A 26,776-nucleotide genomic window follows, 5' to 3' on the forward strand; every position below is an offset into this window, starting at 1 on the left:
TCTTTGTACAGTAGTTGAGGGATTTAAGTAATAGCTAACTTTTAAATAGTATGGGGGGTGGGAGGGCATTTTTTTGTTTGTTTTTAGGAAATTGAACATACTAAACATTGGTATCTTCCCTCTGTGTGTGTGTTAAAGACATGCTACCCTACTTGTGAAGGAAAACTAACATGTACCTACTGTGCAAACTGAGAATATTTTCAGTATTGGTAGTATTACTGCATTTCTGCATTCCCGCAAGGAAATGTAAATGGTTTCCTTTGAGACTAAAATACATTAAGAAAACCAAATTAAGGACACCAGCAGAATATTTTTGTCTTTGGGTTAGATTTGGTTAAAAAGTAATCCTTACAAACTGCACACCATCGCTACAAAAGGTAAAAGCGGCAGCTGTGTTAACTTCTGCCTCTACAACTGCACTTATAACCTGTTTGTCTTAATATAGCTGCTGGTTAAGAAACAGAGAGTCATGGGAGATTGAAAACACACACGCTTTTGGAAGATACCAGGCCACCATGAGCTGGTTGTTTCCTGTTAATCCTCTCAGCATGGAAGGTCTAGCCATAATGAAAGTAATGGTACTGTAACATGTGCCTGAACATTACTGATGCCATAGTGTACATCAGGTGGATTTTTTGTAGACTGCTTCTGTCCAGCTCCAGAGGAGTAACTATGCTCTACTTATATAGAGCCAAAGTGAGTAAGTGCTGTTATAGCTAAGCCATTAATATTAAATGATCAGTTAGACCTCAGAGCTGATGACATACGTTTCCTACCCTAACCTGAATTCAGACTTAGGAGCAGGTCAGCACAAATTCAGAGCACTTATAGAACATCAAGTAGTACAATGTTTAATTTTTCCACTCAGCTGTTCTGCAGTCATCTAAAATAGTTTCCCACTCTTCTTAAGCCTTAACCTTTCTCCAAGCTGTAAGTAAGTGTTGATAAGTTTGAATGTTAGGCCCATGCACTCTCTGTTGCCTTGGATTATAATACGGATCTATTCTTTGGTGCATAAGATGCTCCATGTTAGATGTAACTGAAAGCCAAAGAATGTACATTGCAGATAATGTCATAACATGGTGACAGCTGCAAACCAAGGACGGAACTCTGCCATCCCATGTGCATAGAAAACTCATGGAATGAGTATGGCTAAAGGCTAATTTGACTAATCTGTCAAAATGCCTATTTTTGTCCATCATATGGAGTAGGGATTTTTTTCCTTTTTTTTTTTTTTTGTTTAATAAAAAAGGAAAAAAGCAACCAACTTTTCAGTGAAATGCTCCTGGTACTTCACTTTACTGTCTGTCAAGAACCTTTGGTTCTGTTCAGTCTAAAAATGTGTAAGAAAATCCACAATGAAAGCTAAGTGTTGTACTGGCAGATGTATTAGATCAATGTATATTCTTCTGCCTTAAAGGAAGCCTTTATTACTATGTTTTTAACAACTTTCTAGTGAAGCACAATGTCATGAGTTTCTTGTATAAAATCAAAGTGGTACAATTGTTTACACTGCGATTTTTTCTAAATAAAAACTTTTTAAAAAAGCAGTCTTTCTATAAATGATACAGCACAATGAATATACAGTGACAAGTGCAATAAATTATAGCTTGTATTTACAAGAAGCCTTTTAAATGCAAGAATCAGAGGTAAGTGCATTTAATACGCGTTTAATATTGATCAAAACAATTTGCTATTAGCTTCTGCTAGGCAAACTGTGGCTACCATGTGATTGTATCCTTTATACCAGTTTGTTAGTTGCATGAGTCAAAGGGGAAAGGCTGGCCAAAGACTTGAGCAACTAAATTGCTGACATTCTTTCTTCCTGTAAATAAATTGTCCAGCTAGAGAATGAATGGCCCCTAAACTTTTACATCTGAACTACAGCTAGAGAAGTGTCCTGACTTCCTTCCTGAGTAAGTGGTAGAAGATGAGGCAGCTCCATGTGGGGAGTGGAAGGAAGTTGCATAAGAACAAGTGTATAGACCTAGACTGCCCAGTCTGAACTGAAAAGACCAGTCAGGGTCCAACTTCATGCTAGTATTTCTAACACGGGGCAGCCAAGTCATCTCACGCTTGCAGCATCAGATTTAAACTGCTTGGAGACCAAGGGACTCAAAACATTTGCTTTGGCACAATTTAAGATGCATATATCATGACAGGTTTCAAGAGGAGACTAACAGTATAGGTGTAGTAATGGGTCCTTCTAGACAAAAGGCAATTCCTAGCCTTAGGCATTTCATATTGTTCTGTACACGATGTATGCTCTAAGTCTGATGTACTAACAATTCTTTCTTTAGCGTCCCCTTCCCTCCCCCCCAAAAAGACTCACTGCTTTTGGGTATCCATCTGGTAAAACTGCAGCACACATCCAAGCAACTGATAAGGCCAAGCTTCTATGTGAGATTAAGACCATCCCAGCCAAGTAAAGCATGTGTGCAGGCATATTGCTGCTTCGCGAGCCCTGGCTCTGCAGAACTGAGTGGCTGCTGCAGTGTCGGGTTGGGTTTTAAGAATTCCAGCTGTTTGCTCACGCCACAGTGTGTGGTTCCCCAAGCCCTTTTCTTGCACAAGGCACATAAATGGTGTTTGGAAAACTATTCTGTCAACCTTTTTTTTTCCCAAGGTCAGGTAGTTCATCGAAGTACAGAAGGTAGTATAGAAGTTCATGGAAGAATCACAGAGTCCATGTGAAGACTGTTTGTCAGTGACATCCACAAGCTCTTACTACCATATTCCTGTATTTCTTCAAGATTACATTAGAATTATCATCGAAATAAAGAACTGATATGGCATTTAGTTTGGTAGGTGCACAACATGGTTTGGGAACGTAATCAGGATTCATAAGATGAACCTGTTGTCAAAAAGAAAACACAATTGATACAATGGTAACTCTTTGAGAAATTCACTTATGGCTTTGGGACAGATCTTTCTGAAGACTTACCAGAGTCTGTACGATGGCATGATTGGTTGCGTTCATATGTGCGTTGAGTGGAAATGAGCACTCCCCATCACAGTAGTTAGCTGCATAGCCCTTTGGAGCGATTATCCAGTCCTTTTTAGGAAACAAACAGAACTTGATTGAAATGAAAAAGTTCATGCCAGCTTCTACAGACAACTGGATGCAATTAAGAGCAGCTGAAAATTTTCCACTAACTTTGTCTTGAGGGTGAAAATGTGTTTTCACTGAAAGTTTTTGGTTTTTTTTAGTAAGCTGTGACTTTTCCATGGACACACTGATTTTAATGTCCAAAGAATGGTGCATTGCTATGCACAGCTTAACTGCCACAAACTAAAACAGTCTTATTTCTAAAACTGCTGCTGTGGTGCCTTGGGAGGATTGTGGTTTGGATGCCTTCATGTTCCAACGTTTCCTGCAGGTTAGGCCTGCTGGCTGAACTACCTTTCCTAGGGTCACTGTAGGAAGTTTCATCTGTCTAACTTCACTGCTGCCACACTCCCACACGAGGGGAAGGACAGCCTGCCAGACCTGCAGGTGGCAGGGGACCCCTTGGCAATGAGCAGAATGCTGTGGAAGGAGGGGATGCTTTGCCATAGGGATAACGCAAAAAATTTACAGATTTTTCTTCTGCTGCTACAAAAGAGCCAAAAGTAAATTAAAATAAAAAAATTGGCCTATGTGTTAATAGTGCAGAAAGGTGGTTTTAAAGAGCCATCACCAGTTAACAAGAAACATTTTTCTTCCATCAGTATCAGGCTCTGCAGTAACCCTACAGGACGAAGAACTCACTGGTGCTCTTCTTAAGAGTCTTAGAGTATTTCTCCTTTACCTGACACTACGTACCTGTGGTAGCATGAATTTTGCTATAGCAGTAACTAGGCAACCAGCAAATGTTACCATAGCTTTGCTAAGTCTGCTGTGTGATTGCTGACGTGAGGATTCCTGGGTGTATCAAAACTACCCCTTTGTTTTACAGCACTTGCTCACCCATAATTTGCTCCTGGGTAAGAGAGCTGCTCTTCATAAAACAGTCACTCACTTGATACAGAAGCAAGTACTGGCTATGTAAATACATTTGTGGTTTAATGTGGTATATGGGAAGCACTGCAAAGGGCATGGGGAGGTGAGACTCCACTAGCTCTACACACAAAAAAGTGCTGAATTAAAAAAAAAAAAGAGGACATTCAGTGGAACATGACAATTAATGACACTGTCTTGGCCCTAAATAAGTTGCCCTAAGGACCCCTCTAGCCCTGCAGCATTGCAACTAAAACCAATCTTTGGTCTAACTACTGCACTCAGTGCTAGCCCCCTTGGGAGCACAGGTTAAAACAAAGCTGATCTCTACAAAAGCTTGATTTCATTAAAACCGGTACTTAAACCATTTTTTCCTTATCATTAGAAGCGCACAGATAGGAGCCCTTGCTGTGACTCCCATGAGTGACAGAGAATGACCATGTATTTGAATCTTATAAAGTATCAAACTTCCTCTGGATTCTATCAAATATCACAGCTAACAATATTTATTTGCCCTTCACTATGATTGGTTTTAATGGGGAGGCACAAGGGACATTTTAAAGCATAATGGCAGCCTCGAGTGGAATTACCATGACACTGTTTAGATAACATTTCATAACAAAATGTCTGGTTTACCCAGAGGGAAACATCACACACCTGCCATCCCAAGTCTTGGAAGCTCACATAAAGTTCATGCTTCCTGCATGCTGTTTTTAAGTCACTGCTGTTGTAATCTGTTAAAATAAAAAAGAAGAAAACAGGAATTTAGGAGGTAAAACAGTCTGGAGCACACAGCTGGGCAGATGTGCGCACTGTGGGCTCAGCAACAAGAAACAGCATGCTCCCGTCAGCAGCCCAGAGAAGGGTGTTGAGGGACATCCAAAGCAGGCCTGAAGTTTTTTAGATGCCTGTGGGAATGGCGGCACCCAAGTAACAGTGACTCAGTTACAACTCCTTCAGTCTCCCTTAAAAACCTGACAAGCAGTGCTCAGAAAACACCTCCCCTAAAATCGTTTCTTAAAAATAAATCTCTGCTCCTTCGGCCCGGCACGTGCCATGTCCCTGCTGCGTGCTCACATTTCCAGTGTGCATTGCCCCAGGGGATACGCTCAAAATGCAGTTTCCAAGAGCAATACAGTCCCAGGGAGGCTCCTCGCCACCCCATACCCGTTAGAAGACATCCTTGCACAGCTCTGATGTCCTGTAGCCAGCAAAGCCACATGCCCTGTCTCAGTCTGTGCCTTCCCCCAAGCCTACGCCAAGCATGGCTCCACATAGCACCTCTGCTCTCAGACCTGTATCATCCACACCCTGTAAAACTCCTTCCCAGAGCCCACCAAACCTCTCTGGCAACACGTTTATCTGCAGTTGACACAGGATTTGACAAGCTCTCACCATTAACTTACTTCCTAATGCCAACATTGTATACAGAGAAACATGGTGCACCAAGCCCTGACCCTTACCGCAGCGATGTTTTGACCGTGCAGAAGCTGCTCCAACAGCCCTACAAAATGCAGCTTTTGAACAGTGAGTGGAATTTCCCATCTATATTTGGAAAGAGAGGCGGCTTCGCACGCGAACACCTGGGACCGCGGCGAAGGGAGGACTTGAGCCATGACAGAGGGGCCTTTCGCTCCCCGATGGCTGCCCAGATCCAGCCTGGATGGGCGGTGGCTGAGCTTCTCCCCCACGGTGAGAGGCAACCCTCATGCCCAAGAGCATGTGGGAGGGCAAAGAAAAAGTGACAGCCACAACGGGAAGCAAAAGAGCTGGTGGCAAGCAGGGTGGGAGCCCGGCTCCCCGTGCACGTGGTGACAACGACACGCTTGTCCTGCAGGCAGAGCCTGGAGCTGGACCCGGCCTCCCAGCGTTTCCACCCAGCGCTTCACCAGACACGCTGCTGCACGCAGGCGGATGCCACACATGGATGCTGATGCCTTGCCCCAGCCAAGCAGTCCCCTGGCACCCCTAATGCTGCCTGAAAGGGCACGGTCCAGCGCAGCTTTCCACAAGTGTGGCAGCTGGGATAGAAAAATATTTTTAGTGACTTTTTCCTTGGCTCTGAATAAGCCTTTCTTTTTCATCTTCTTCTCTCCCCCTCACCCCCCAAGTTTGGGAACTACAAATGCAAATATTTATTCAGAAGAAAAACTATAATACTAAAAGCACATCCAACTGACATTAAGGGCAGCCCAGTGTTACAGCTGGGTACAGTTAACACTGAGGTCTGAAAAAAACCCTACACCTCAAAACAAACCTAGACTCCAAACCACCAAAGATTAGAGAGCTGTTTTTAGAAGCAGTTTGGGTTTTAAACTATCAGGATTGCAGTTCAGGCCTTCAATAGGTTTACTTCAATCACGAACCAGGTGAGCAGAGCTGGCTAACAGGCTGCTGCCACATAAACACACACTATTTCAGCAGTGCCTGGTAGCAAGGACGGAGGAAGGCCTTTCTGTTCAAGCTTTCCACCTTCAAACCAGACATACCCAGCAGAAACGAGGGTGTGGGTTGTTGTTTGTTTGCTTTTTTTTCTTTCCAGATGAAGCTTTTCAGTCCCTGAAATTTCTAGCGTGAGATGTTTCTAAATGATCATATGTTTCTAAATGATATTATTTCTCATAATGAGAAATAAAATGAACAGAGGATATTTTTGGTGGTCAAAGGCTTTCATTTTAGTCCCTGAAAACATGACTTCATTGTTCTATGGGAAATATGCTGTTTGCTAGGGAAAGAACATCTGTATTTGACAGGGAGTTATGGTGGCTGGTTAGATGGCATTTATCTATTCACAACAAAGGACACAGAGCTATGATATGTCCCAAATACAGCTACAATTTACCCTAATTAGCTACATGAAAGGGGTGAAGGTGAGGGAGGCAGAGACAACAGGAGTGGGAAGGAAGGCCGCAAGCAATCAGCAGTTCCAGAAAACAGAGGGAAAAAAAATTTGCTTAACAAATTATACCAAGCATAACATACTATGAGTGTGTTCTCTCACTCTGTGAAATTGCCCCTAAAGATCCTCAATGTCACCTAATTCATATCTTGCACTGCATGCCAGCTACTCTCTATCCCAGGTGGACACAGCCAGTCCTGCCTTCTCACTTGCCCAAACACAGAGCTCACCTACCTAAGTGTCAACATAGTGAACATCCCTTTTCCTGGGATTTGCACTCTCCCACATATAACCCTACCCCTTCTCTCCCACTAGTTATATGTTTTCTTACTGCGTCCTTCGAATACTTGAGGATTTCTTTCAAAATCTTTCAGCTTCATGGTGGTGCCACATTCATCTGTCAAGCTCCAAACAGTCAGTGATTCCCAAACAAAGTACTGCAATGTTGAACTTCCCTTCCGCTGACCACCTCGACAATGGGGGGCTCTTCCATGGTGAATGCACAGGACCCGAGGTCTGTCACTCCAGGATTTTGCAGATTTGTCCTCCCGTTTGCATTACAGCTGGCAAATCCTTGCAAGCAAAGTTGTCTGCATTCATGGGGAATTGCCTTTAGCCCAGCTTTAGGGATGCTACAAACCTTTAAAAACATCTTAGTAGTGCTTTTACAGATAGGGGAAAAAATGCAGCAATAGACAATGATCCATTTCTTATGGTTTGGGGCTTGGCACGTGCCCTAGAGCCACGTACTCCCAATCATGACCCTGAAAAAAATGGGGTTTTGGCTGAGAGCTCAAGCACAGTGATCTACTGAAGGTAGCCTTCACAACACATTATCTCGACCCTGGAAAGCAGTGTCAGCTGCCCCAGTCCAGTTTGCTCAACGGCCCAAATTGCCACCCTCAGTGCAAGATGTTTCCCAGAGACATCCACTATCTCTGTGAGTTCACGGGCCTGCTTTGGGACTTCCTACAGGCCCACTGTGGGTTTAGCAAATTGTCTCTGGTATATTTGGGAATACCAGCTTGGTACTTGCAACAGGCTAAAATAAATAAATAAATAAATAAATAAATAAATAGAAGAACACCCCTTGTTCTGCACTTAAAAATAAGCCCCAGGGCAGGGCAGTTCCAGCAGCAGAGCTAGGGCGCCTCCTCTCCATGGGTGCCTGCTCCAAAGGCTGTCTGCCCTCACCAAGGATGCACCGTGACACAAGCCTGCCTTTCTGCCAGCACAGATGTTTCTCTTAAGGCTGGGCACTGGCATTTGCATTGCTGAAAGGGGAGAGAGCACAGTCTGACCCTAATGATCTTCCTTCTACAGATAGTTACACACCAACCTCAGATTTCTTATAACCTCTCCCACGTTAAGTGCTAGCAAAGAAGATATAAATATTTACTGAGGTTGATCCGTCTGAGAATACCCTCGCTGCTCCCAAGGTGCCAGTTTACCAAATTCCACAGGGTAATTAATTGCCTCTGTCATCCCAAATAGCTCTGACAGAGGTCTCTGAGGCCAGCCCCTTCTTCTTGGTGTTTGACTTTGGTGATTTGTCCAGATAAAGCTGGTGTAAACCGATCACACAGTTAACAACAGCCCACTTCACATGAAAGTGGCCTGCCTGGGTGGGAAGAAGGGGAGATTTGGGGCTGGAGAGGACACGCACGTTATGGCACATGGGAATGCTGGCTGCACTGCATCTGAGACCTCCACTAAATAGATTTTATGTGAGATAATGATGTTTATTAACAAGATCCCTGCCACTGTGAGAGCATTTGGCCTTATTGGCCTTACTTGCCTTCAGTGTATGCACATACTGCCCTTTGAGGTATCGAGCTCCCACACGCACAGGGTAGCCTGCCAGTACAGGAGTGCAGCACACATATGCAGCGCTGCATGGAAGTGTCACCTTGAGAGCCCCTCTGCTTCTCACGGGGCATCTCATCTTATCTTGGGGCCTCCAGGACTGAAAAGAAGGGGCTGTTGTGTGAATCACAGAACCATAGAATATCCCAAGTTAGAATGGACTCACAAGACTCAGAGAGACCAACTCCTGTCTCCACACAGGACCATGCAAAAATCAAACCATGTGTCTGAGAGTGCTGTCCAACACTTCTTGAACTCCAGCAGGCTTGGTGCTGTCACTACTTCCCCTTGGAAGCCTGTTCCAGTGCCCAACCACCCTCTCAGTGAAGAACCTTTTCCTAACACCCAGCCTGACCCTCCCCTGTCACAGCTCCATGCCGTTCCCTCAGGTCCTGTCGCTCTCCCCAGAGAGCAGAGCTCAGCGTCTGCCCCTCCACTCCCCTTGTGAGGGAGCTGCAGGCCGCCATGAGACCTCCCCTCAGCCTGCTTTGTTCTGGGCTGAGCAAACCAAAGGACCTCAGCCACTCCTCATACGTCTTCCCCTCTAGACCCTTCACAATCTCTGTAGCCCTCCTTTGGACTCTCTCTAATAATTTTATTGTTCTTTTACTGTGGTGCCCAAAACTGTACACAGTACTCAAGGTGAGGCCGCACCAGAGCAGAGCGGGACAATCCCTTCCCTTGACCAGCTAGCCATGCTGTGCTTGATGCACCCCAGGACATGGCTGGCCCTTTGGCTGCCAGGGCACACTGCTGGCTCACATTCAACTTGTCATCAACCAGAACCCCCAGATCCGTTTCCACGGGGCTGCTCTCTAGCCTCTCATCCCCCAGTCTGTACGTATAATCATCTGCACCCTTCCCAGGTGCAGATGTTGTTAAACTTCATGCTGCTGGTGATTGGCCAGCCCTCTAATTTGTGAAGATCTCTGTGCAAGTGAGTCTTGCTCAGAGCAGCATGAGCAGCCAGAAGTTGGATGTTTACATCACAACCTCTCAGTAAGGATGAGGCATGGAGTGGGACGTGCCTGGAGGATGAATTGTGGAAGAGGATGGTTATTGCCACTGGGCAAGGAGACGGCCACACACACAAACCAGTTTTCAGGTAACCTACGGAGGAGCTGACCACACAGCACTAATACTGATGCTCAAGGATCACCATCTGTTGGGTTGAAGACTCCCCAGGTCTTCAGGTTAATGACAGGATCAGCCCAGAGCATGGGCTGAGCCCACTGTAGACATGGCATGGCAATGGCCTCCAGACCCTGGGGGCAACTGTGGAAAAACACCTGCACTCTCCTCCCACCCACATCATGCCTCTGCGTCCTGGGCCTGAGATGACGCGTGATTTTCTGCCTTAACAGCCAAAAATACTTCCTTTTCTTCCTGCTCATCCTCCTTCTGCAGAAGACCAGAGCTCGGCTCCAGGAATGCATTGATGCAGGACTCTATGTCAAAGCAGTTCATAACCATGGGGGTTACTCAGCTTTGACTTTATATAAGCCAATTATAATTACGTGTTTATAATTCAGGGAAATGAGCTTTCTTGGCGAAAAAATACAGACTATTTGCATTCTTATGCCACAGCCATAACCTTAGCCTCTGAGCACTTGGTACTGACTTCAGGACAAGAACTGCACATCACAGGAGACACAGCAGGGTCCCAGTCCTGCAGGCAGGAGCGTGCTTTAACAAAACCCTCTGGCTCACCAGATCCAGTGCCAGTCCAGCAGCACACTTCAAATGCTCCTAACAGCGGGACTTGAAATGCTTTCCAAATTTTGAGAGTAAATAGGGCTTTTTTAAACACAGCACCCCAACCTAAATCACAGCGTCATTTGGGAAAGGGGCTCACATAGAGGAGGGATGGTTCAATCCACAAAAAAAGCAACAGCACCAACCAGCTGCCTGGCTTACCATGAGAGAAACTGCCCTCAAGCCCTGACGGGTAGCACCAATCTCCCAGCTGGTAGAGTACGCACCAAAAATCTGATGAGATGCAAGATACAGTGAAAGAGGAAGATATGCAGGTGGGGAGTTGAGCAGGTGGGGTCCGTGTGTGGTCCTGTACCCACCTCAGGTCCTAGTGTGTCTGGGTGCCCCCAGGAGCAAGGTGGCTGTCAGGGTAACCTCTGGGTTCATGTCCTACATTGCCCTGTGGCAAAAGCTTCCTCAGCCCTGCTGTGCACAAGTGGGGCATGTATGTAGGAATCCACCCAACTAAAAAAGAAAAAAAATCCCTGCAATCTTTTTAATGTTAAAAACCCACACTGGTCCATAGAGCTGTCCCTGTGGGGTCATCAGTGCCTCTTGGGCTATTAAATCAACCACTTCTTAAGGAGAACAGACTCTGAGAGAGTAACACTTTGAAAGGAAAATAAGCTGACGCAGTCTCTCTTTTCTAAACACAGAAACCAAACAAACATACATCTTAACTTTAAATTCCTCTCCTTTTCCCTGCCTTAAATCCATAGAGGCTCGACTATACCTTGTTGACTACTGAACTGCCAAATTCCAAGTTTTAAATTAAAGCTGTCTTTGAGTGAGAAGAGCTCAAAAAAAACCAAAAAAACACTTATGATCACACAACAGCCAGCTATTTTTCCCTCTTTTTTTTTTTTTTTTTTAAATAATTTTATAATCTCATGCCTGTTGTAGTCAAGAAATCAGCAATATAAAAATGGCCCTTTTTGCCCAATGTATCTGCTCCCTCTGGAGCTTTGAAACACATCTCCTGATTTAATTGTAGTCAAATCTCGGTTTCAGTGCTGTGAAATCTGCAGAGCTAAGGGGGGGAAGCTGGAGCCCATCCTGACACTGCTACCAGCTCCTACACGAATAACAGTACCCACAGCTCTGGGCAGGGAGGTTACTCATTCACTAGACCGTGTGGACACCAGCTCCCCATGTCTCCTCCCTGCCCATACTCCCCAGCTCTACTGCCAGCCTCAGAGAAAAAAGCCTCCAGTGCAGCACCGCTGCCAGCCCTACCCATGACCCAGCAGCATGTGCATGACCACCGTGGATGCAGCCTGCCCACTGCCCGAGCACGCCAGAGCAGGATGCATCCAACGGGTTCACACTGGTGAAGCTTTGGCGAGGCTGGCTCATTTTCCCGCAACAAAACTAACAACAAGACTAACAAAACCACCTCTCTTCCTAGGGGTTTAGTCATGCCTAGATGCAGGAAAAGCAGGGATCCTATTGGAAAAGAAGGGGGCAGCATAAGCAAATTAATCAAGTAACTAGGAATTGGCTGAAATGTTTGAGAGGAAAGAAGGCACTCAATGAATGAAAGCCTGCAGCACTGTGACGTAGGGCAGAGCAGCTGCAAAGCAGTTAAAATGCACAAGGCAAGACTTTCTCAATTTTCGTCAAAATTTCAGAGTTGTCCCACCAGCACGTAGCAACACTCACAAGCTTGTACAACACAGCAACATGCAATCTTTCCACAGCAAACAGGCAAGCCTGCTTGCATGCCTGGAAATGAACTTCACCATTTACACTACTGTTCCCACAAAGGGAAAAAAATTCTCATGCTGTTCTAAAAGGGTTTTTCCAAAGAAAACCAAACGATGACCCTGCTGGAAACATGTATGAGCAATATGATAGATCACAGTGTACACTGAAATGGTATCTTTTAAATATAGCATTTCACATGGCATGATTCTAGGCAAATATTGAATTCGATGGCTGTGACTTCACACAGGGGTCTGTATTCCACCCTGGGTTTGAAAACTCCTGTAAATTTACTTACATGAGACTGCCACTCCTATCCCATCACAGACACAACCTGTGCCCCCAAGGAGGGGTACCCCACCTCACATCCCCCTTCTTGCTTTTGCACACCAATGCAAACAGGAACATCACAAGAGGAGGCCCCAGTCCCCAGACAGAGTGGGTGTTTCATGATTACCTGTGAGAGTTGACACCCTGGAAACATCCTGAGCCTGGGTGGAGCGGTTTCGACTCTGCTGCCTGCGCCTGCTCGTCGCTGACCTAGTGGTCCGGACGTGGACTTCGCTCACTTTGAAGAAGGCCACCATGAAAGGCTGCTTGTCATAAGGGCCATCTCGCCCTATAAGGCCTGCTTCTCTAGGATTTACACTGAAACCTTCAAATCAAACAGAAAAGTTTTTGTTAGAGGAACTACACAGTTGGATTGCTCTTTCCAGCGCTGCAGTGCCCCAATAAACAGGATTTCCTTTCTTGATCATGTTGTTTCTCTTTTATCATTAAACCCTCCCCTCCTGCCACCATGACCTGTGGACATTTTTACAACAGCACCCCATCCACCGTGGACAAGAAGCTCCACCATGGCATCTGGCTCTTTGGTACCCCCTATGCAATCTCTACTCCATTTTAGGCATTAAACAGGTATAGAGATAGATATATAAAACACAATGACTGGCTGTCTCAGGACTGTTTAAGCAGCTGCCAGTGACTGTCTCAGTGGCTGTTTAAACACAAGGAGCAGAGATGGGGCTAGGAGACCTTTGGGGAAAGTAAAGGGCAAAGAGAGGTGCTTTGGCCAGGAGTACACAGATAGGCTCTCAACACATTTGGGGAGGTGGAGGCTGGCACTGCATTTTCCTCAGGGAGAGCAGTTAACAGTCCTTCTGTCTCATTTGACCCCACAGTTGTACCAAAATCCAGGATGGAGTGATAAGAAGAAAATATAAGGTTGGAGGCCAGTTCCCACAGACATAAAATGTCATTGTTGTCTTTAGTTGCCATCTGCTCACTTAGATCTTCTCCTTCCCTACTGCTTATCCTGCAACACTCAGCCTCTTACTGTCTTACATTCTCTCCTTTTCCACCTTTCAAATTTTCTGTGCTATGTGAAGTGCCATCATTACAGCCACCCACATTAAAACTGGACGCTGTTAGCACCACTTCCAAACAGCATCCAGGAGGCTCACAAGATGACTCATGTTAACTGGCCCATGGCCTACCGTCCGGGGTCACCACGCTCAGCTGGAGCCCCATGTTGTGCTGAGGGTTCATCACCCACATGTTACTGGTGGCAGTGACATCAAACTCCAGCCATCCCTCCTCCGAGGCCCACACTGCCCGTGTGTCCAGCAGAAACAGGTCAGAGGATCTGCAGAAGAAAAAGCAATGACAAGACAGTGATATCTGGGGTTTTCTCCCCTGGCTAACAACCCCCAAAATCTGCCTCTTTGTAACCAGAGTTTTTCCACAAGATGCATGTGCTTCTGCATGTGAAATTCAGGATTGCAAAGGTTTTTCCACTGTTTTCTAGGCTGGAGGAAAAGAATCTCAGTCCTTAGGTCTTGGTGTTTCTCTATCAGCAAGAGATTCATAAATCACTCTTCTTCCTGAAGAGAGTAATTCTAGTCCTGGCAGGACAGTGGTCAAATTACCAGCATTTCCAGGCATTCAATGACTTTTGTCAAAGGGTTTTTGTGGTTTCAGTCCAACTTTCACAAGACAGATCTACCACAATTGATAACAATAAAAACAAACAAACAAGCAAACAAACCAAAACAAGTAACAGGCCAAACATCAAACAGTGAAGCAAAATGAACCCTAAAGACATATGGTCCCTAAAGACATTTTGCTCAGGTTTTGCAACATGGATTAGAGAGTGTTCTTCCAAGGATGTTGGTACTGGGTCTCCTTCGTGGACTTCAGCTTCAAATGCTATCAAGTCTGTGCCTTTTCTGCAGGATCAAACAGACACTAAAATTCAGTTCAATGAAATCAACTGCAGAAGCACCCAGAGAAATCCCATTTACATATTCTCACTGTATTATATGCATAACTTTCACACGCAAAAGAGCTACAGTTCCTATCCTTAACCTATGACCAGCATCACAAAGTGGGTACCAGGCATCAGTCCCAACTTCACCTCTCTCTCTCCCTGTTGATTTTTTTTTTCCTGACAATAACTTAATGGAAATGAAAAACAGGATACCTATCTCTTCAACCCATCAAAGGTTAACTTCTAAAAAAAAGTTTTGATTGAGTTACACTTTATTTTTGGCCAACTGCTATGTCATACTGCCCAGCAGATTGGTTTACATGAGATCACACATGGAAAAATAAGCACTTAAGTATATTAGGGCTTCTAGTGTAGCTATTTTTACAGTGTGGAGGCTTTCCTCTGCCTCGCTGGTAGCTGCACACCCTGTGGTTGACTCAGCAGCCTTTCCCACAGGAGTCTTTGCCATCGCTCCTCCAGCGGTAACAGGGTTCAGGAACAACTCTGACCTTCACCTTAAACAGCGGCAAGTGGCTGGGGCTAGCCAGCTGCTACATGTTTTGGAAACCTTAAGGTTGAAAGATTTGGGCTTTCCCAGGCAGGTATGTAAGCTGAGGCATTGCTTACAGGAGGCTGCAAACAGCACCTGCAGCTGAGACTACTTTCCCCCTCTCTGGTTAAGAGAGAAATGAACTGCTAGATCATCCCTACCTCTAACTAAGATTTACAGATTGGTCCTCTCCAGTGCTTGACATAGTCTATATCTGAAAAATGTTTTTCCTAGAAGCTGTTCTGACCTACCCCCTCACATTGATTTCTTTTTGGTTTCCCATACCCAGTTTCCCTTCTCTAGGTGCCATACGTTCCCTTGCACTTGTCTGCTTCAGACAATGTCCCACTGAAGCCTCCAGACTGGAGCAACTTCAGCATTATGTCCACCCAAACCAAACAGGTCTGGCTGCAGAGCTGCTGGGAATTCTGTGAGAGCAAACTCTGTATACACCTTCATGAACACTCAAGCACACAGAATTAGTCAACTCTGCACAAATTCGAAGAGGAGGCTCAGTCATTAATACCCATTGCCTTGCACTTTGTGAAGGCACGTGGCCATCACAGACCTGTAAAGCCAGAAAGGAACACAAGGACCTAGTCCCTTGCCTCTGAACTCCAGGCAGGATCAGCTACATCCACGTCACTCCTGAGAGATGTTTGCCTGACCTGATCTTCAAGTTTTCCTGTCTTTGGAACTCCACCATCTTCCCAGGAAGTCGAATATATTTCACTTGAAGGTGTTTTTTTTAAAAAATAAAAATAATTACCCACAATATCTAACTAAAATGACACAACAGCCTCCCCTTCTTAAAACAACACCAAGTCTTCAGTCTTTCTTTGCAAGCCATATTTTCTACACTTTTAACTATTCTCACAGCTATTCTATAGACCCAGATTGGATCAAGATCTCACTGATACTGAGTACAATGGAAAGAATCTTCATGTGTTTCTGAGACTGTACCTCTACTCATACATCCCAGAATAGCATTTTGGCTTTTTCACAAAACTCACTGTTAACTCATGATCACCTTGTGATTCACTATAATGCCTAGATTTATGCTGCTGCACTGCAACATACCCAGTCACTTCCTAAGGTGTATTTACATCACTGATTTGTCGTGCCCAAATGTAATTTTCCTTACTATCAGATCACACTTTTTTCCCCAGACTGGACCTTCATCACTATTAGTTTATTTAAAATACAGACTTGTCTTCCAGTGGGTCTCCTCCATCCCGGTGTCCTCCACAAATATAATGAGCAAACTCTCTGACCAAGGCACAGTGCTACCAAATGGGAACGCTCCACCTTAGCCCAGTATCTCACACTGGCTCTGGACAGATTTAAATGCCTTTGTAAAACAACGAAAAAGCAACGACTGGGCTTTCCAATCCAGTTAACTGTTGGAAAAAAAAAAAAAAGTTCATACACAATTAATTTTCAATCAGCTCCTCTATTTAACTGGCTTCTGACTTGTCTGAGTGGATAAAGCCAATGATGCAGATTCACCTCACAGGTACTGTAGGTCACATCTATAATGTTCACAGGTAACAAGTCCTAATACTTAAAGTCTGTTTTCAGTTAATGTTTGTTACCTGAAACCTGCCAGGCTGCACAACATTGTCTAGTAACTAGTAGCATTTGTTACTAGTTTTGTCTTCAGCATGAAGATTAAAAAAAATTAAATTAAATTAAAAATCACCTATTTCCAAAGACCAAATTAAGGAAAAAAATGAATTTACTTAGATCCTGCCCTTCCCTAGAGCTGCATGGCAGAGAAATGTCCATGCTGCTCCTGACAACAAGGTGTACGGTGTCTGATGCTTGAACAGAGACTGAGAGGTCTCCCAGGTTAGGTGGAAGGGATATTACATCCAGCCAGATGGGGAAGGGTGAAGGCCTTGCTGTGATGGTGGGGGACACATGGACACACAAGGACCAGATGAAGAGACTCTGGAATAAAGCAAAGTCTGCAGAGAAAAAGGAGTAGAAAGTACCTGAGACCACTATGTACTCCATGAATCAAGCCTGTTATTCCCGAGCCAGCACTCCTCCGCTTTTAGAAATATCTGGGAAACTACTGGCACCTTCCTGTAGAGATGGCTCTCAGAGGGGACAACCTGCTACTGCTACCATTTGTGGCAACACAGCTGTCAACAAATGCAGTGACAGGCATCAGAGATGTGAATCCCACACTTCCAGTCTTGCCCCGTTATGTTCAGGAGCAAATGCAGCCACCTAACTGAATTTGCTCGACCTTTTATTTTTTTTTCCTTCAGTCCTGCTTTCTGAAGACCATGGAAAAAAGTATCTATTACACTCTTCTCCCATTACGCTGCAAAATACAGACGGGAAGCATGTGAGCTAAAGCTGCTGCGTAGCCTTACTCCCACTCCTGATGCTGGACTGCAGGCTGATTTTGACAGGGACCATTTTTGTCCTCTGTCTTTGCTTACCAGGTCCAGATTCTATGACCTTACCCATTGCAAAAGTTGGAGCACACACAGCAGACAAGCAGGGAGCTCCTGCAAGCCAAAGGGTGTTGCTGGATAAAAATTAAAAAAAAAAAATGATAATCTGATGCCAGCAGCTTAACCTAGAGAGACAGTTTGCCCTCACTGGTATACAATATTATATAACAACTATTGTTATATCTCACTGTTACTACAATGCTCAACAATCTCACCTTTATTTTCAGCATGCCTAACCTGGATGAGTTTAATTAATGACTTCCATAATAAGGGTGTTGCAGGCATAACATGTATTATTAAAGGAAAGCAAGTGTGTGGCAGAAACTGTGGCAATGAGCTAAAAAACCCTCCTGAGACAAGAGCGGACATTAAGTGGGAAGACGCAAATTAGGAATTCCTAACTCAAACCAGGAGCTCTCTGCTCTGGATCAGGGCCATGCAGTATGGTCTCAAGTCCCAAGAAAGAAATGGAAGTCTTTCCACGGCGTTCAGAGGACTCTGGAGGAGGACTGGGAAGCTAAGGTCAACAGAGCAATCACAAGTGGCTGCAATAAACAGAAAGAAGTACACAATTTACCGGAGAAATGTGGCCTGTGTGATTCAGAAGGCAGTATTTAGCTCCAGTGTCCCCAGAGAGCAATATGATTTGTAGGATATAAATATCAAATACAACTACTATTCTTAATACTGGCATCCCAATCATGTACTCCGGGCATTTATAGGAGAAACAGCTTGCGTTTAACTCCAGTTCCCCCCGCCCCCCCCCCCCCCAGATAAATATTTTGTTAACTGAAACCTCTGTGTAAACCTTTCAACAAAATGTTTCTGGGTGTTAATTCACTTTAATTGAATACTAATTAGATTAGAATTTAGTCAAATTAGTAACCAGGTCAAGTGGTTAATCTCAGTTGCTATACTTAGTGAAACGTTTGCATTAAAATAATTTCTCTGTTCTGGGTACACATTACAACATGGAACTTTGCTACAGGAAAAACACCAAAGCTATAAAAAGCTGAATTTAAAGAAGCATATGTTGAGCTAGGTTTTTTTTTACTTTCCCACCGTCCCTGGCCTTTTTTCCCTGATTGGGCAGAAGTCTTACAGGGAGACAGTGAGAATAAACAGAACTCTCACCTTCAAAATGACCAAGTTAAAGGCCTCTTATTTTAATTACAGAGCTCAGAAAAACGTTTTTGGCCCAACTTCAAAGCTCGCAATTACCCAGGTGTTTAAAGGATTGTTATGCATCAACAGCCATTTACCAAAGCATTAATTACTCTAAAGTCTCTAAAACTTTCCTCAGCTGAACCTTTTGTTTACTTTTCTTCAAAGACAAGTTGACATAATAGTCTAGACTGCCTAACAGCAGTTTCTCAAAAGGGAATTTTGAACAGAAGTGTGTGGGATTTACATTTTAATTAACACACTTTCTAAATACTCTTCTGTGTACACTGGATCAGAGTCTTTAGCTTGTACAGATACTGACCTTGTGTAAAAATTATTCTGTACATAGCAAACTACCAAGATTATTTGCTCTTATTAACTAATGACAAATAACTGTACTCACAACAGATGCAGCCTTACTGAGTTGAATGAAGCTCCTTGTAGATAAAACCTTGAAATCATCACAGCCTTTTAAAAACTTTGAATCCACCACCTTTCAAGAGATGTAAGTCCTACTGTGATTTTTTTAATGTTTATTGCTTGTAGAACATATGGTATATGCAGCTTATATAGAATAAAGTACTGTCAACAGATAATATATAAAACCTTAACAACTTAGCATGTCTAAATGACCATTATTGCAGAGAGTTAAAAGCACCGTGGAAAATCTCATCCATCAGCACCCGTTCATACACAGAGCTTCAGGCAAAGGAATGTCAGCACCTGCAATGAGCTGCCATGGAAAGCGAAGACAGTCTCTATCATTTTAGGGAAAAGAAGAAAAACTCAGTTTAACTGTCTTGAAGAAGCTATACCATCTCTGGGCCAGGGGAAGAGATGTGCATGTCCTATAAGAATTCATTAGAAATAAGGAAAGAAATACTAGGCACTGTCAGCCTGCAAATGAAGCTACTTCCAAGATGGAATAGGAGACCAGCAACTGGGAACTAATTTGCAGGAAAAAGCACAGAATGGAGCACAGGGACACACCAGAATGGAGAGGTAGGTAAGCTTGGCTTCACACTGCTCACGCCACCAGTACTCCATCTGATAAAAACTCCCGTGTGTTGAAAAAGCTGTCCTGTTTTAAGGCTGCATCTGGCAGAGTGGAAGGTGAGAGCCTAGAGATGGTGGACGTGGTACCCTCACACCAAGACTAGGGGAAGCTCAGCCTACATGTCCGTGATAAGCCCCAACAAAGCCAACGCTGATATTTGAGTGCAAAGGTGTCTCCCCGCACCCAGCTCAAGGTTGTGAGCTCCACAGCTTTAGGGAATGAACATTTTACCAACAGGAACAGTAAAAAAGAAAAAAAAAATGTCCAAAGTCAGGATAGGACACACATTTCTCATTTCCTTGATTAGGATATAAGGACACCAAGGGACATTCTAGTTGTAGTGATAATTAAAAGTACTACACCTCAGCATTTAAAGGCAGTTTGAGCCATGAAGATGGGGGAGAGTGTAAATGGGAAGTATTTATCTTTAAGAGAAGAAAGAAGGCAGTTATTTATATAGCATTCTTTAGTTTTGGTAGAAAAAGCCAGCTGGTTATGGAACCGGTAAGTCTCATCCAGAATAACTTTGACTTTTAATCTACTAAAAACAACCACCCTAAAAAACACAACAAATCACATACGCTTGGTGGGAGTTGAACTGAAATGCTGACAGACACTTCTCTATAGCATCATGGAAACAGCTCTATCATATACAAATATATGCACACTATAAACAAACCTGACCCTAACTTGAAACAGATTGATGCTAGCTTTGTCATTTGTGTTACACAACCCAGTTCAAAACCCAGTTGAGGACAGATATTTATTTTCTAAGCTATAAACACTGCCGGCAAATCAATTTGCCCTTTAGATTAGAAGCTCGGATCGTATTTGTATAAATATCCTGTTGCAAAGAGGAAGACTTTATTACCACTGTAACTGGCAGCTAAAAAAAATGATGACAGCCTTAACTCTTGAGCAGCTGTGCTCAGCAGAGGAGCACGGTCCCTCAGGAGGGCATGCTGATGCCCACGTGTCTTATCACATAGGAAGAATCTTTCTCCAGTCCTCACTTTTCATTCCAGGTGCAAATGAAACTGTTTAATAAACTTTGACCATTAAGGTACCGTATCTTCCTTTGATCACTAGCACAGGCCACTGTGTTTTTCATAGATCAGTTGTTTGGACAGTGTGGGAGTGTTTTGAGGTCTGCATTAACAGGATATTTACACTTGAAAACACACTGATGATCCAAACCAAGGACTAACATCTTTGATCAGCCACAAACTGCCTTCCCTCCTCACTCCTGACCTGACACCTCGCTGGGTGAGAGCAAGGAAGCTTCAAGAAAGAAATTAATGATCTGTTTCCAGAGACAAACTCATTTCCTCCTTTCCCTTGCAAAGGTTTTGCTTCCATGGCAATCCACACCCGAAAGGTATCAGAAGTCACAAAAGGCTTTGCTGGTCTCCCCCAGAACTGGTGCTTCACCTCAGAAACAAGCCTACATGTAGCTGTGCACCTGTATCACCACAGGGAGGAGAGCACAGCTCCCTCCTGCCCAAACACAATGTCCCCACAGCTGTGCCCAAGGTGGGACAAGCACTGAAGAGCTAGCACCACTTGTGTTCCTAAACTGGTGCTTTGGCTGACCTCCCTGCTTCTGACACATACCGATAAAGAAAAAAATTAAAAAAAAAATTCCACACCAGCCTTCAGACAGCCTGGTCTCTGACAGGCAGCAGCATTGGGTGGACACATCATCGCCCATTCTGGCTCCCGCCATCAGCCACCACAGCCCGTCTGAATGCCCAAATCCACCCCACCCAGAGCAAACCAGAGGCCACCCCAGCGCTGCTTCACACATCTCTGCTCCATGCTGTCAGAAACCCATGCTGGCCTGTCCTAAAGGTTTCATTAATCTCTTCACCGCATCCCACTGGCATCTCCAACAGTTTGTGTTATGACAGAACGTGGCTGCTAGCCGTGGTTTGGTTATAAAACAAAAGCTTAGTTTCTAGGCACTATTTTTTTTAACCTTACGAAAGGGTGGAAGGAATGGAGAGATGAAAATATTATTGACACAAGTGAGTCAGTATTAAAAATGTTTTCTTTTTGAAGAGAGAATGTTCTTAAACCACACTGTCCTCAATATGTGTTTCATTGCCTGGAGACTCCACGAGCATCGCTTCCATATTTCTGATTGCTTTTAACACAGAGAGTGCCGAGTGGCTCCCTGAAGGTTTCCTGCTGTTTCAATAAGCATTGATCTCTGATCATGCACTCTTTGTGTATGCCCCTACCTAGGAGACAATCTCAAATGGCCCTATATAATCCTTGTTTTTAGTCTCATCTATGCTGGCTGGCAAAAATAAGTTTGATAATTTAGTAGAAGGTAGAAATTTTAAGTCTCAGGTTTTGTTTTGTTTGTACTGTGCCCTAGGGAATTACCAGCAATGCTGTGTGATTCTGCTAAGTAGAAACCATGCTTGTATTGGAGTCACACACTGATACTCTTACTCCCCGATGATCATTTTTTTGCTCAAGTAATACTGAATTAAGCCACTTCATTACACTTCATCAGAGCACAGGGATACTTCCATGCTGTGAGTTTAAGGTGATGATTTGTGTCTACCAAATCTTCCTTTTTACTTATCTCCTGCACTACCAAACTCATTTCTTTGAGATGAATGGGCAGGTTTTTTTTAAATGTATGTATTTTTTTTCCTCTGAGGTGCACACTGCCTTTCTCTTGGGAAGGGCTGGTTAAAACCCATACACTCCAGCTGCGCCTGTAAGAATTATTTGCACCTGATAATATTTTATTAGCTACAAATAACTGTTGCAGACAACTGTTAACCCCATAAAAGCCAAGATTAATATAGTGATTGCCACTGTTGACTGAACAAACATCTTCTGTGGCCTTCAGAGATGAATTTTCCTGACCAGGAGTACTTCCCAACAGAACAAGATGAAGAAAGGTGCTACTTCAACTCCTTATGTTTTACCTGCTAGCTCATGAGCTAGACTTTGAGATCTGTACAGACTCTTCTTTATGCAATAAAATGCTGTCAAAGGTCAGGAAATATCAGGCTGTTATTCAAGCCATTATTCTAAAGGAAGTGTGACAAAACTTTTTTTTTTTTTTTTTTTTTTACTTTTTTTTTTAAAGTCAAAGGCAGCTGTTTTTTTCTGGCTCATTAGATGTCTGCTAAAGTGCAGCAGAAGCTTTCCAAATATTTAACAAGTTTCTTCAAAAAATAGTGCTATTTTGAATTTTAACCTTCTACCATTTTCAACAGGAAAAGAAAATATTACACTCCAAATTAATCCACCGAGACAAAAGTAAAAGCAAGTGAACTGATGACAAAAATAAAAACTACTCAAAGAATACAGCTCCTTAAGGCATCCCAGAAGAATCTGAGGAAAAAAGAAAATCAATATTTTTTTTCCTCCATGAAGAGATATTAGAGAACAACTAAATACAATGTTTTAGTATTAGCATGGCTGTATGTTTGAATCTACAGGGGCAACAGCATCCAGCAGAGTCAGAATTTACACTGAAGGGAAGGCTGAAGCGTGGTAAGCAGCTTCTAAGATCTTAATTGTCTTTTAACAGCTGTATATTTTTAATATAGAGAGAATAATTACTAGAGAAGACAATATATATTAATATATATACCCTTTTATATAGATACATACAAAGAATACCTACATGCGTACATATTTATACACAAACGCATGTTTTCGTATGTGCTTTTGTATTCTGTATATACATGAAATAGTCCTTTGGGCCAAAAGTACAAAGGGACGTCTCCTTTTTACAGCTGCAAAAATCAATGAGCCATGTTTTGCCCCTCTCTGCGCAGGCAGTGTGACACATCCCGCAGTCTCATCCGAAGCGTGAGTTCCTTTAGCCAAACGTCTCCCTCCTTCCCACCAGCAAAAATAAATAAATAAAAAAAGAAAAAGAAACAAAAAGGGAGTCTGGAGGGACTGGATGAGTCAGAGGTTAGTAATGAACTACAGACACTCATCTCTGGGTCAGCAGTTCATGCAGAGCCTGTGGCAGGAGGGACGGTGAACTGTTGGCGGTCTGGACCTAGAAGAAGCTGCCTCACCATTCCCAGTCCCAACGGCATGGCCAGTGGTAGCGGCAAGAAGGACCATGACAGAAGGGAACCAAAAGACCCACAAAGTTCACCAACTCTGGGCTGAAAACTCCCTTGTGACCTCCGTCTGAGATGCTGCCTCTGCCCTGTACGTGCAGAGGTCTCTTCACCTGGCAGTGCCCAGCATTCATGAAGGCTGAAGCACCCAGAGCCAAGGGATGTGCACTGAGCTTCACCAGGCAGGTTTCTGGTGTGTTTGAAAAAAGATACAAGGTGACAGTATAGTTTTGTGTAAAAAAAACAACAGCCACCTTCTGAACAAAGATTTTATGAATTTGTTAGGAAGGAGGTATGTCTACCTTGTGCTTTATTGTCTTTCTTGAAGTGCATTACTCGCTTGCTCAGTTTGCTATAGAATAGTGTAATACACACATAAAAGTTGACATTTCTTTTTACAAGAGGCAACCTCAAACCTGACATGCTCTGTGTCCTGCTTTGTTGACCATCACAAAACTGCGTATCTACCACTTCCATAGATGCTTGGTAGAGATTTTCCTCCAGCTCCAGAGATGGGTTTGTATTTGTGAAATCTAAAATGGACCAACACACAATTTTTCACTCTATGAAACCATAAATGAACAATACAGCTAATATCTACGGAATCTGCATGACCGTCTGACTTTCTTCAGTTCTTTAAGTGGACAGTGAGGTAACATTACCCCAGAAGACACACCAGCCAACCTGCAACTCAAAGGGCAAAGGGAACAACACTACTGTAAAACACATTTTTTACTAACAACTATATATGCAGTATTTCTCTCCATTTCCCCAAAGACCGGAGTCCCCACAACAAAAAAAAAAAAAAAAAAGAAAAACCAGAAAAACTGGTAGCTGTTTGATGAACTCTTCATCAAAGGTAGATTCTACAAATGGTATCGGGGAAAGGCTGAAGAAAGATGGGCCAGAAAGGAAAACATTTAGCAAACCTTCACGGAGAAGAGATGGAGCTTTTTAAAACACAGTTATTTCTGATTTCCTTTTTTATTATTATTATTCAGCAGCAGAGTAACAGTTAAAATCCTGACATGCTTCATCAGAAGCAAGGAAACACTTTTGTACCACAGCATTACTCTGACATTTAATTGACTACACGTTACCCAGCCTTGCATGTTCCCTCCCTCAACAGAAACATTATTCTTTTGAAATGAATCAATCAAGTTTACACTTAGGGTTTTTTCGTCTGTCAGTTTGTACCCTCAGAGCCTCTCTCTTTCACCTACCTCATGGCCACTGAAAGTCCAGGAGTGATTTTATCCCTGCGTCAGCATGCTGAATTTTATTCTGCTCTATTTACCTTAGCATCAACTAGTGGACAGCAGATCAAGGCTGCAATAATCACAATCAATTGCAAAAACGCTATGATTTTATGCTGGTAGTATCAAGTTGAAAGGAGATACATGGACTTCAGTATGCAAGAGCAATGCAAGCATACATCATCTTTGGTTTAAAATTCTGTTGCCTTGCATCAGATTCTTGCTGTATGCCAAGACATCAAAAAGGTCATACCCGGGACTTTCTGTGGCTGAGCCCCATTTAGTGCTCTGCCATGCCCTTTTCCCACAAGCGAAGGACCGTGCAGTGACATGTCCTGTTCACGTGTACCAGACTGGTTATCATCAAGCATTCCTCCCAGCATGAACGCCCATGCTCAGACCTCCTGGGGACAGCACATAGCGGCACAGAGCAACAACCTCTCACAGAATCATCTAGGTTGGAAGAGACCTCCAAGATCACCTAGTCCAACCTCTGACCTAACACTAACAAGTCCTCCACTAAACCATATCACTAAGCTCTAAATCTAAACGTCTTTTAAAGACCTCCAGGGATAGTAACTGAACCATTTCCCTGGGCAGCCTATTCCAATGCCTAACAACCCTTTCAGTAAAGAAGTTCTTCCTAATACCCAACCTAAACCCTCCCCTGGTGCAACTTTCGCCCATTCCCCCTCGTCCTGTCACCAGGCATGTGGGAGAATAGACCAATCCCCACCTCGCTACAGCCTCCTTCGAGGCACCTGTAGAGAGCGATAAGGTCACCCCTGAGCCTCCTCTTTTCCAGACTGAACAAGCCCAGCTCCCTCAGCCGCTCCTCGTAAGACTTGTTCTCCAGACCCCTCACCAGCTTGGTCGCCCTTCTCTGGACTTGCTCAAGCACCTCGATGTCCTTCTTGTAGCAAGGAGCCCAAAACTGAACACAGTACTAGAGGTATGGCCTCACCAGAGCCGAGTACAGGGGGACAATCACTTCCCTAGCCCTGCTGGCCACACTGCTTCTTATGCGAGCCAGGATGCTGTTGGCCTTCTTGGCCACCTGAGCACACTGCTGGCTCATATTCAGCCGACTATCAAACAATACTCCCAGGTCCTTCCCTGCCAGGCAGCTTTCTAACCACTCATCTCCCAGCCTGTAGCACTGCTTGGGGTTGTTTTGCCCCAGGTGCAGGACCCGGCACTTGGCCTTGTTGAACTTCATACAGTTGGCCTCAGCCCATCGCTCCAGCCTATCCAGATCCTCCTGCAGAGCCTTCCTACCCTCGAGCAGATCGACACACGCCCCTAACTTGGTGTCATCCGCAAACTTACTGAGGGTGCACTCAATCCCCTCAACCACATAATCGATAAAGATATTAAAGAGAACTGGCCCCAGTACTGAGCCCTGGGGGACTCCACTAGTGATTGGCCTCCAACTGGATTTAACTCCATTCACCACAACTCTTTGGGCCCGGCTACCCAGCCAGTTTCTAACCCAACGATGCGTATGCCAGTCCAAGCCAAGAGCAGCCAGTTTCTTGAGGAGAATGCTGTGGGAAACAGTGTCAAAAGCCTTACTGAAGTCAAGGTAGACCACACCCACAGCATTTCCCTCATCCACCAAGCGCGTCACTTTGTCACAGAAGGAGATCAGGTTCGTCAAGCAGGACCTGCCTTTCATAAACCCATGCTGATCGCCT

General features: G+C 44.0%; 1 protein-coding gene across 1 annotated transcript in view; it reads right to left on the minus strand.

Annotated features, from left to right (window-relative positions):
• Positions 1-21: 21 nt before the first annotated feature.
• BMP6 (bone morphogenetic protein 6) overlaps positions 22-26,776 on the minus strand; it is a 91,267-nt gene continuing 64,512 nt past the window's right edge. Inside the window, exons 3-7 of the mRNA XM_035560246.2 lie at positions 13,700-13,848; positions 12,661-12,858; positions 4,637-4,713; positions 2,945-3,055; positions 22-2,854 (exon numbers count right to left, since the gene is read on the minus strand). Of these exons, the coding sequence (XP_035416139.1) occupies positions 2,705-2,854; positions 2,945-3,055; positions 4,637-4,713; positions 12,661-12,858; positions 13,700-13,848 (685 nt within the window). The 3' untranslated portion in view covers positions 22-2,704. The remainder of the gene's footprint in view (positions 2,855-2,944; positions 3,056-4,636; positions 4,714-12,660; positions 12,859-13,699; positions 13,849-26,776) is intronic.

The sequence above is a fragment of the Cygnus atratus genome, chromosome 2, assembly GCF_013377495.2.
Source record: "Cygnus atratus isolate AKBS03 ecotype Queensland, Australia chromosome 2, CAtr_DNAZoo_HiC_assembly, whole genome shotgun sequence".
Taxonomy (NCBI): Eukaryota; Metazoa; Chordata; class Aves; order Anseriformes; family Anatidae; genus Cygnus; species Cygnus atratus.